We start from the raw sequence: 10,410 nt of genomic DNA, 5'->3' as shown, positions 1-10,410 counted from the left end.
CGACTCAGATGTGCACTCGCATGGCAATATCATATAATGCGTCTCGTCTCGATCGTGTTCTCCGAGCCTGCTTCGTACAGCACGCAACTCGTTGTATCATCGTACCTGCCGCTACCGTCGGTCCACCTACTACCTGCCTCAAGTCAGCCTACTCCAAGACAACGGATTTGAGTCCATCCCCAGTATGCTCATTCGCGCGTCCATAGCTCGCGTGAAGCACGCCAAACCGAACGCGGGGTCTTTCGCCTCCCCGGCGCGGCTACATCAAAGCGGGGCTATTGAGGCTGACGAAGCATTCGTCCTCGCTGCAAAATGGAAAGGAGCGTGCAAGGCATGCCAAGATCTTCGAATCCCGACGTCTGGTATATGAGATACCGTGCGCGGTGCGTCCTCGCGCGTGGTGGGTAACTGCGTGCGTTCTCGTCTTTCCACCCAACTATCGTGTTTCCAGGCTGAATCGAACCTGGCTCTTCCGCCGGTTCGTCCGCGATAGCCCGCCTGGATGTACACTACAAAATCAAGCTCGAGGACATGCAGGTCAACCTCGCGGACTCCGGCATGACGCACTGCATCGGCGAGGCAGGCGATGACGAAGAGAATGCGACGCTAATCTCTCACTCAACAAACTGCAGTCATGGCGCCGCCACCGTTACGCGTAACATGAAGGAAGTATCGCGCGCTTATTCGACTACATCCCCTACCGTCATGCGGCCCGCATCAGCAGCCCGCAATCCAAGGAGAAGCGACGGACGGGAACGTTCGTCCGATCCTATCCCGGTCGATAACGGCACCACTCGATTCGGATCGAAGGGCACTCGAGATGTCACCCTCGTCCCCAAGGGCTCGCACCGACTACCTCTTCTCTTCTCCCCGCGTTCTGGGTCGACTACCGTCCATGGGCTTCTCCGAGTTGCAGTTGAAGACCATGATTCTGCCTGGTACGTATTTTCGTCCCAGTGGAGGCAAATCGTTGCACACATCTCAACCTGGCAGCCGCCTCAAAACAATTCGGGACCGGTGAACTTGTTCGCGACGCGCAGGACGTCGAGGCGGGCGCGATGGCGACTGGCAACGCTGCGGAGGTATCTGTGGAACGCTGCCACTGCCGAGAACCTCAGTTTTCGCGGCTAAAGCTGAACGCATTTGCCCTGGGTCTCATATCGGAGATGTTCATCGGGAGCGCATTGTACGACTGCTGGGTGTCATGTCCCTTGACGCACGGAGACGTGGGGATTCAGACCTAGATACAAAGACTTGAAGATCGGTCTAGATCGCTTATGAGCAACGATACTGATAGAGCGTGAAGTCGCGGACGACCAGGATTTTTTTGCTCGATAAGCTGCAGTGGGTGTATGAGATTTTACATCTCGAGATCGGAAGGAATCATGCTTGTCGCCCAGATGGGTACCAACTATTCCTTCTCATATCATGACTACGGTGCCAATGCCCGAGAGTCAAGAGAGAGACCTAATGTCTGCTATCCAGTCCCTCGTCCCAGCATCGCCGTTGCCATGTAGGGGAACCGGCCACGCGCAGTGCTGTACCGCACAATAACACACATCAATCGACATTGATCGAATTTCACAGGATGGTGCACTCACATACGTAGGTGTACTCCAGGCAGTAACGGACCCGTGGAGCTTCGGGTCAATGACGGGTGCACGGCCGAGGATCTTCGCCAATATGCCATTCACGAGCCCTAACGATCGCCCTGTATTCACATTGGCCAGGATGTGTTTGATCACCGCCGCTTCGCCCTCGTTTTCCTCAACTCGCGGATATATCTCCCCCAAATCGGCGAAGACCTCGACGGCCTCGACGTCCCGCCTCCCGCTCCGATCACCGGCCTTCGCACATCATACGAAACCCGGGCTTTTGAATCGCGGCCCCTTCGGTCTCTCCTGTTGCACGCTATCCTGAAGCTCGCGATGTCATTCGCACCCGAGGAGCAGAGCACGCCGGTGACGAGCAGTCCATACTTTCATCCTCGGTGCATCAGCGCTGCGCACACCCGCGTGCGGTCGAGCGCTCGGATTCGTCGCAGGAGCCAAAGCCTATGACAGGTGATTTGACGACATCGCGCAACTCGGGACCTATTCAGGTGAGGATCAGTCTCGGCGAAGAAAAAGAGGAGCGGACGCGGCGAAGAAGAACCGGAACATACCTTTGAAAGGCGCCTGCGTCGTCGACAAAGCCCTAGATATCCAGGCCTGCTTCGGGTCGGCATCACCCTCGAAGGTGCATAGCGGCGCGTAAACGACGACGTCAAGCCGACTGTTGAAGTAACGCGACTGGAGAGACGAAGTCAGGCTGACGCAATTCACATGCTTGGATGAGACGATGCGGGCATTTGAGAAGAAGCGCCGGTTCGCAGTGGGATGCATTTACGCTGCCGTCGATCATAGACAAGAGCGATCATGGGCCAGTTGGCGTTTTATGATAACGCACGCCGTCCGGAGGAGCGATTGAGGCTGGCCGAAGGGGCGTGAAGGAACACTAACGCGGTGCTTCGAGATTTGCGATACCTGAAACGAGTGTATGCGCGTATCAGTGTCAATCGTGATCCATAGATGTATACTAGAAGAGGGAGCAGGTTCACGCAGCAAGGATTCGTGAGCACCGGAGCGGGTGCAAGAGGATGATGAGAAGAGAAGATGCGGACGCGTACTCACCTCAGTTAACCATTGGGAAAGAGCATTCATGAGCAAGCCGATACGATCTTCGTAGGGTTCGTCGAGGGCGTTGATGAGGAAGAGAGGCCGATGTAGAGCCAGGCCGGTGCGTTCGTCGTGAGGCCGCCTACGGAGGGTATGCCTATATGCGCGCGTCAGCATCCGTGGACTTGGGTGCGGGTACAAAGGGCGGAGACAATGCAGGAAAACGTACCGGGAGTGGACGCGCCGCCGGCCGCATATACTCCCATTGCTCATGCGGGACGGTATGGCCAGCCTCCCGCATACTCCGTTCGACAAATGCCTGTCCGGTCTGAGGGTAGGCGTAGTCGTCGCAGCGTTCATACCCGTGCCCTAGACTATTCGCCTTCGGGCGAAGCATCTTCATGTCCAGAGGACGGGCCGCCATGCCGGTGGACTATGCTGAGGGAGGTATGGTATAGGCGAATGATGCGGAGGTGAGATAGCGGCGGCGATGGTGGCATGACGCTAATGTTTGTATACGAAGTGGTATGAGGAGGAGGCGCACGAGAGGGCGAGAAGGCGACGTGCACATGTTCACAGGCAGACCGTATCGCGTCCGGGGCCCGGGCATGGCTTTCGGAGCGGAACTTGACTTCGGTGAAGGAGAGGAGAGCGTAAGTACGTCGTTCCCAGGCGATAGGTATGTAGATGAGGCTCCTAGTCTGGGACGGCCCTACGATGGCGACGCGTGCGGGAGATCCGAGGTCGACGCGTTCTTGGGCTCTGGAGGTGTCCTGGACCAAGTAGGATGGGTGTCTGATCAGTTTAACTTTGAAGCCAGAGCGAGCGGGATCAAGATTTCGATGCTCGACTGCGATGGCACACAACCAGGTGAGTGAACGAACGTCGTCATTCCGCGCAAAATCGAACACGCACACTACTGTTATCCATCGACTATACCTCGCGCCCGTCCTCGTCCCTATATCGCCCGGTGCGAGTCTTCAGTTTTATCGGCGTACGTCCTGATGTGCGACCGTGGCAGAGAGTGAAGAATGGCGCGCCACCTACCTACGCATCTTACCGTGCTCACCTTCGTGCTCTCTAATCTACAAAAGCCTGTCAATATGGTGCCGCTTCTTCTTGCATTTTAATCTCTGAATATTCTGTCGCATGAATGAAACTCTCTGTAGCCGCGCTTTAGGGCGTCTGTGTACCTTCCAAGGCTCTCGGACCACGCCCAATGATCAAACTCAGAATGCTATCGCCATGCTTGGTCGCATGGTCTCGCTTGCGGCCGCGAATGCCCAGACGCCGTTTGTATACTGTTCACCCAGCGGGTCTCCGGCGTTAGGGCGCTGAGAACAGACACTCGAGGTGTTGAGATATCTGTCTGGATTCCGCAAAGGGCGAGCGAAAACATCCTGACCGGGACCGCTGACGGCTATGTGCATCAAGAACGGCCATCTCGGTCCATGCTGCACGCACGGCCGTCGACACTTTCAAGTATGTTGTACCCTTTTTCCCCTGTTAAGCAGTAGCGCACGGTGCTTGCTCTGTTTGACTCAACCATCTGCATGATAGAAACTCCGCCTCGCCTTGCAACCCAACCGATACGCCAGATATCATACCTGCGGGGTCCACGACCCGACCGAATGCAGCGCAGGCACGAAACATGGTGAATGACCGCTTGCGAGACCTCATAATGTTCAACGCGACTATCGGTTTCAAAATCGGTGCCAGCGGAACGCCGGCGCAGCCCGTCACGTATTCGATGAAGACTGAGATATGGCGGGAGCAGTGCAGGTGCGCAATGATATCTCGTTCACCGAAGATCGAACGGCGTACTGATGAGCAGTGTCCCGACACCACAAGGGCAGTTGCATGTATTCGCGGAGGATTGTAATCGGGTGGTGAGTATCGCTTGGCGGTCACGGCGCGTTACATGTCTGAGTCGTGTTCGCCATCCTAGATGAGACCGACACCAGAACTGCGCGCACGCGGACTTTTGCCAGAGCCGTTATCAAGCGCTTCGTCACGGAGCCAGCCAGGCACGCGGCTTCGGTACGCACCTGCTCCTCTCATGAATCCTATGATCTGCTCACCGGAGGCCCTTTATCACGCAGGCGATCGTCTCATATCACCATCGCCTCTGTCCTACTCAAAGCAAAATAATCTAAGCAGTCGGAGGTGGCAAAGCGTGCCTTGTGCGGCTCCGCACCGGCTAGGCCCTCGTCAACGGCCGATACCTCACCTTTGCCGACGCAACTTCCCGTCTACAAAACCAACCTCAAGGCGAAGGTAACCTCTCGGGGCGAGCACGCGATCGGACGGGTCGACGCGAGTCGGGCGCGTATATGCGAGTGGTGACGGGTGGGTAAGGCGGGTAACATGGGAGCATGTACGATCGTCGTTGTGCCCGAGGACTACATCAGCATTCATATCGTACGACAAGTATTTACTATCGGATTTCATTGATCAGCACCGTCGTCTTCGACTTGTCTTTCCAGCTAATATCACTATATGCGCTAAACACGACGTCTGTAGACCCCGGCACGTCACCAATTCAGGTCAACCATATTCATGAAGATGTCCGGCCGTACTGAAAGTTGGACAACAAGATACCTCTCCACTCCACGATATCCAGTGAACCACGCACCGGCCCACTCAGGATGAGCTCTCCTCGTAGCACTCGGCCCACTTCTCGCCGTGAGCAAAGTTGCTCAGATCAAGCGTGGTCACCGCACCCAAAGCTATGATGGTTCGCCTGTTCTGCGGTCTCCATATGTCACGATTCTGAACCGGTATCCAGATCAGGCGCCGATCGTCAGGTCCCATGACCCAGCCGTTGTCCTTCAGCGTGAACGAATCGTCGATTCTGAACCGTGACATCTGTTCAGCGCCAGGGACTATGAGCTGAATGTCGGCAAGAGCGTGATCCTCGTCTGGCGAGAACGATGCGGACTGCGGTTGGGTTGAGACAGCGCAATCGTCTACTACGCCGGACAGCCAGTGTGAGTAAGATCAAGTAAAACGTTGAGGTGACGCACCCCGTAGTCCCTCGACATTGTCAGCCTGCCCCGTCGAGGCATCCCACAACCGGATCGTGTCGTCGTTGCCGCGTGATATGATGCATTGGCCATCCGATGAAAATGCCACTGTCTCGACGCAACTTGTGTGACCCCGAAACGGCTCGCGAATCGCCTCCCCGGTGACCGCATCCCAAACGCGAACTGTACCGTCACGTCCGCCCGAGGCCACGCAGCGTCCGTTTGGCGAGAAAACGACGGAGTTAACGCAATCGTCATGGCCACGCCAAGGACCGCAGATCGTCTGTCCCGTGGCAGAGTCCCAGATCCGAATGACGCCAGCGCGGTCACTGGAGACGAGATAAGCGCCATCTGGCGAAAAGGCAACGCAATATACTGGTTTGGTATGCCCCTCCAATGGTGCGCATACAGTCTGACCTGTCTCGACGTCCCATAGGAGTATTTTCTCGTCCCATGCGCCCGATGCGATGCACTTCCCGTCTGGAGAGAATGCAAGGGATGCGACGAGAGCAGTGTTCCCTTCGAGAGGTTCCTGCGAACGCTCCCCGGTGGAGATGTCCCATACGTGTATAATCTCTCCTGAGCTTGACAATGCGATATACTTCCCGTCCGGAGAGATTGCTGCAGGGTTTGGCCAACGGGGTCGAAAGGTCGGAACTTGGAACTGGCGAATCTGTTGACCGGTGGAGACTTCCCACACGCGAACGTTGTCATCCTCCGACCACGACAAGACCTGGTGTACATCGCGTAAGAACGCAATGTAGCGCAATTCGGCGGTCCTTTCCGGCCAGTGCTGCGCCTGAACAGGCATTCCCATCGAGACATCCCACACACAAATGTCCTTCTCGTGCCAAGTAATAATACACTCCCCATCCGGCGAAACAGCTATACCGTCGCCCAGGCCAGCGTGTCTTCTGACAATGTCCTTCTCAGTGCGTCGGGTTGAAGCGTTCCACACGCGTACAGTCCTGTCCTCTGATCCGGAGACGATGTACTGGCCGTCTCCCGAGAACGCCACAGAGTTCACCCTGTTGGAGTGACCATGGAAAGTCGTGCAGAGGGCCTGTTCTGTCGTGTCCCAGAGATGAACAACACCATCTACAGAACCGGATACAACGAATTTGCCGTCCTGGGAAATCGCCAACGCTGCGACATCGCTAGTGTGGCCCCGAAGAGGGGACCCGATAGGCTGGCCAGACTTGGCATCCCACAGCTGCACGGTCTCGTCGCCTGACGCAATCCATTTTCCATCCTGCGAGAATGCGACATAGGATGTATCGGATGGATAGCCACGCAATAGCTCGTGCACGAGTGTTCCCGTTATGGTATCCCATAAGCAAATCATTTCGTCTGTTGAACGTGAGACCACCCAGTTGGAGTCAGGCGAGAAAGCCACGGAAACCACCCGGTTCGTATGTCCCTGGAGTGGTGGATGGACAAGCTTTTCAGACTGCACATCCCAAATACAGACCATCATGTCACCCGAGCCCGACACAATCTGCTTGCCGTCAGGAGAGAAAGCGACCGTTGAAACATAACCCATGTTCCCTCTGAGCGTGTGGATATGCTGCCCTGCTTTGGTATTCCAAACCTGAATCGTGTTGTTGTACAAGCCCAGCACTATGAAGTCTCGCTCCGAAGAGAAGGCGACGCACTGGACATTACTCTCTGTACCACAGTGCACAGGTCGACGGGCCGGCTGTCCAGTGGCCGCATCTCGCACATGTATAGTGCAGCCTGATGACCCGAGCGAGACAAAGAAGATGTGTTTTCCATCGCCGGAGAATTCCGCACAGAGGACGCGGCCATCGCAGTCCATGGTGCATTCTAAGGCGGGCCATTCTGACGATCCACCGCACACCACCGTAGCTCTTCTGGGAAGCTTTGATTCGTACAGCCGCCGCACTTGTGACCTCGTCGGTGCAAAAGGTATGGCTGAGAGATAAATGTGGGGAGCAGAAGATCCGATCATCACCCCAAAAGCTCGGAGGAATTTCAGGAAGTCCTCGATGATTGAGACCGTTTCCAGTCCTTCCGCAGTATCCTAAGGGCAGAATACGTATGTGAGCCGCACGCGATAGATGTAACCAATGAAAAGACCTGCCCGAGGTGTCCACTGTTTGAGCTTCAGGAGTGCCGACGCGCAGGTGGAAACAGATCCTAGAAGACTCAGGAGCTCGAGCCAGAACAGGAACTTGACTTTCAGCAGTTGTTCCGCCATTTGCAGCAGGCCAGAGCCGTACGCAGTCTCTTTGAGATGATCGGCCCAGTAGCGCGTGGAATAGACCAAACTCAACGGGATGTTCGTGCGTACACGCTCCTCTAAGTCATGGTATTCCGTGTTGAGATCATAGGACGTCTCGAGTCCGCACATGTTGATGTGCAACTGCTCGCTCAACAGAAGACGTAGGGTCCCCCGCGCGAATTGTAGATGCTCCTCTTTCCCTGGCTTGACGACAAATTCGTGGCTGCGTTTGGGATCTAGAATGAAGTCTCGAAACGACGTATGCAGAGGGCGCACGACGACGTCCAAGCGATCGGTTCCAGATAGGAGCGATCCCATTCCCGCGAGTACCCCTTGAATCATATCTGGATCCAGGTTTGCCTGTCCATTAACGATATCCTGCAATGCCGAGATGGACAGCGGTTCGACCGCCGTCATGAGGAGACTCATCACCCGATGGAAATTCTCCATGACCTCGGGGTGCGTGGAAGAGAAGGTGGTCCGAAGGACTTCTAAGTACAGCGTATCAAGTTGGCCATTAGCGGTGCGTTTGCCATCGGATGGTAGAACAAGTGCCATCCGTTGTTTGATGGTCAATGGGGGAGTTTTTGCGGTCAGGAAGCGACATGCTGTCGCAGCCCACTGAAAGAGTCCCTCGGCGGCGCGGACGAGATCGGCGCATATGGTATCGACATCATGCACTTTCGAGAGGGACGACAGTTGTCCACGGACATACAGCTGTATGTCGTCCTCGTTAGCGGCCGTCCCCAGTACGTAATTCATGGATCGAGCATGAACAAGAGGCGCGTCCCGAATCACGTCCATGATGTCGGGCTCTGGCCTACAGGTGATGAGGATGCGAACGTTGCGCGGGAGCGCATCCTCCGCTTCCTGACTCTGCAAAATTGATAAGAGTCTGCTGCGTGCGTACGAGTCACATTCGTCAAGAGCGTCGATGACGATGACAATCGGCCCAGAGATCGCGAGCTGTGACGCAGGCTCTACGATGAAGCGCCGAAACTGCTCGCGAAGATCGTTCGATGTGGCAAGGGCGGAGTCCCGGGCGATGACCCGCGAAAGTTGAATTCGAATCTGAGGCTCACGTTCGGATAGGTCGCGGGCGATGGTGGCGAAAAAGGGGATAGCACGAGTAAGCTCGACGTTGGACCTGTCAAAGCAATACGAAGACCCCAAGCGAAGCATGTCGTAGAATATAGCTGCTATGGTATGAGCGATCGCCGACTTACCCGACCCCGCCGGCCCATAGAGCAGAAACACGCGACGAGCGTCAAGCGGATCGTTGATCCAGTCGGCTATGATCTGAAGAATTGTCTGACGGGTCCCTGGAATGCATCTCTTATCTCTGTTGAACCGAGAACCTCTGGCACAGGCGTCTTCCAACCGCTGCATCTTGACGTCCACGGCTGATGATAATCGACAGTCAGCGCGGCGAAAGACAAGCCGGCGGGTTCCTTACCGATCTCTTCGACGGTGTTCAAGACCCTGTGAACGACAAGATCGACGTTCGCTATGGCGATGGCTGTCCGTATCGTGGATCCTTCCAGCAGCTGCGACTTTAGTTCCGCGAACTTGGCTTGGTATTCCTTCACCATCGCTGGCGCCGCTTGGGTTGGATGGACGAGTTTCTTCAAGGCATTCGACGCCATTCGTGGTACTGTAATCAAGGTTACGGACACGGCGACGACGATGTGCAAGGGACCCGGAACGTACAGAAATCCTTGTTTTTCGCATAGTCGTGTATGAACCAGCCGCATTCGGTCGTCTGCTGAGCGAGTGCCGTGAGCAGCTTCGCCGCTGATTTGACGCTGTCCAGAGGCTGAGCCTGATCCATAAAGTCGTATACGTTCTCGAGGGTGTCGAGGAGGTCGCGGATGGATTGGTCGAGTTTGACCTGCCCGATGATGGTCTAAAGGTGGGATTCGTCAGGAGACACGTGTCGGACTGATATGTGTGACTTGCCTTCTGCACAATTGAGAGAACATTCCACGCCATGCTTGCATAGGGATGAATCTTTCGCCGTGGCCAGCATGAGTTCGGAATCACGAAAAATCCGAACCACGAATGATCACCTCGGCAATCTTGTCGACAAGCTCTGTGAACTGCTTAAGACGCCTGAACAACGATTCCCATTGCTTTGGTGACGAGGCCAGCCCTTGCGCCAGGTCTTTCCGTTCGTCGACTGCCGCCGCGCCTCGTTCCACCAGTGTATCAGATTGCATGGTGGCGACCTCTTTCTTGGCCTCATCAATGGCTCGCCGCGCGACGGTCTGCTCCGATGATCGATATCCTCCGGCTTCTGCGATTGCGCGACCTGAGTGTTTCTGTGTGTTACGGACATTAGGCAGTGACTTTGCTTGCCACAATGATGCAACTGTACAGTCAGATCATCCTGAGGCGAGCCGATGTCGTTAGTCCGCTGGTGTGGTTGAGAGGTTCCGGTCGCCTGCGGTTCGTCGACATCCTGGTCCAATAGTCCAGCGTT

General features: G+C 55.7%; 4 protein-coding genes across 4 annotated transcripts; 1 reads left to right on the top strand and 3 right to left on the bottom strand.

The window, feature by feature from the left end:
• Positions 1-820: 820 nt before the first annotated feature.
• Positions 821-1,244, top strand: PUNSTDRAFT_130502 (uncharacterized protein; the record flags this gene model as incomplete). Its single annotated transcript, XM_007379738.1, has 2 exons — positions 821-938; positions 994-1,244. The coding sequence occupies 2 exons, from the start codon at positions 821-823 to the stop codon at positions 1,242-1,244; spliced, it is 369 nt and encodes a 122-aa protein (XP_007379800.1).
• A 751-nt stretch (positions 1,245-1,995) lies between these two features.
• Positions 1,996-3,081, bottom strand: PUNSTDRAFT_130501 (uncharacterized protein; the record flags this gene model as incomplete). Its single annotated transcript, XM_007379737.1, has 4 exons — positions 1,996-2,093; positions 2,165-2,291; positions 2,673-2,814; positions 2,918-3,081. 4 exons carry the CDS (start codon positions 3,079-3,081, stop codon positions 1,996-1,998), a joined length of 531 nt encoding a protein of 176 aa, XP_007379799.1.
• Positions 3,082-5,657: 2,576 nt separating this feature from the next.
• PUNSTDRAFT_61005 (HET-E) lies at positions 5,658-7,502 on the bottom strand (the record flags this gene model as incomplete). The annotated part of the gene is made up of 2 exons (XM_007379736.1): positions 5,658-6,347; positions 6,489-7,502. The coding sequence occupies 2 exons, from the start codon at positions 7,500-7,502 to the stop codon at positions 5,658-5,660; spliced, it is 1,704 nt and encodes a 567-aa protein (XP_007379798.1).
• A 225-nt stretch (positions 7,503-7,727) lies between these two features.
• Positions 7,728-10,147, bottom strand: PUNSTDRAFT_130499 (uncharacterized protein; the record flags this gene model as incomplete). Its single annotated transcript, XM_007379735.1, has 5 exons — positions 7,728-9,124; positions 9,155-9,331; positions 9,385-9,582; positions 9,639-9,834; positions 9,998-10,147. The coding sequence occupies 5 exons, from the start codon at positions 10,145-10,147 to the stop codon at positions 7,728-7,730; spliced, it is 2,118 nt and encodes a 705-aa protein (XP_007379797.1).
• Between the last annotated feature and the right edge of the window lie 263 nt (positions 10,148-10,410).

The sequence above is a fragment of the Punctularia strigosozonata genome (genome assembly GCF_000264995.1).
Source record: "Punctularia strigosozonata HHB-11173 SS5 unplaced genomic scaffold PUNSTscaffold_2, whole genome shotgun sequence".
NCBI lineage: Eukaryota > Fungi > Basidiomycota > Agaricomycetes > Corticiales > Punctulariaceae > Punctularia > Punctularia strigosozonata.
The sequence above is the reverse complement of the archived record's forward strand: the minus strand, read 5'-3'. Positions and strand labels throughout refer to the sequence as shown.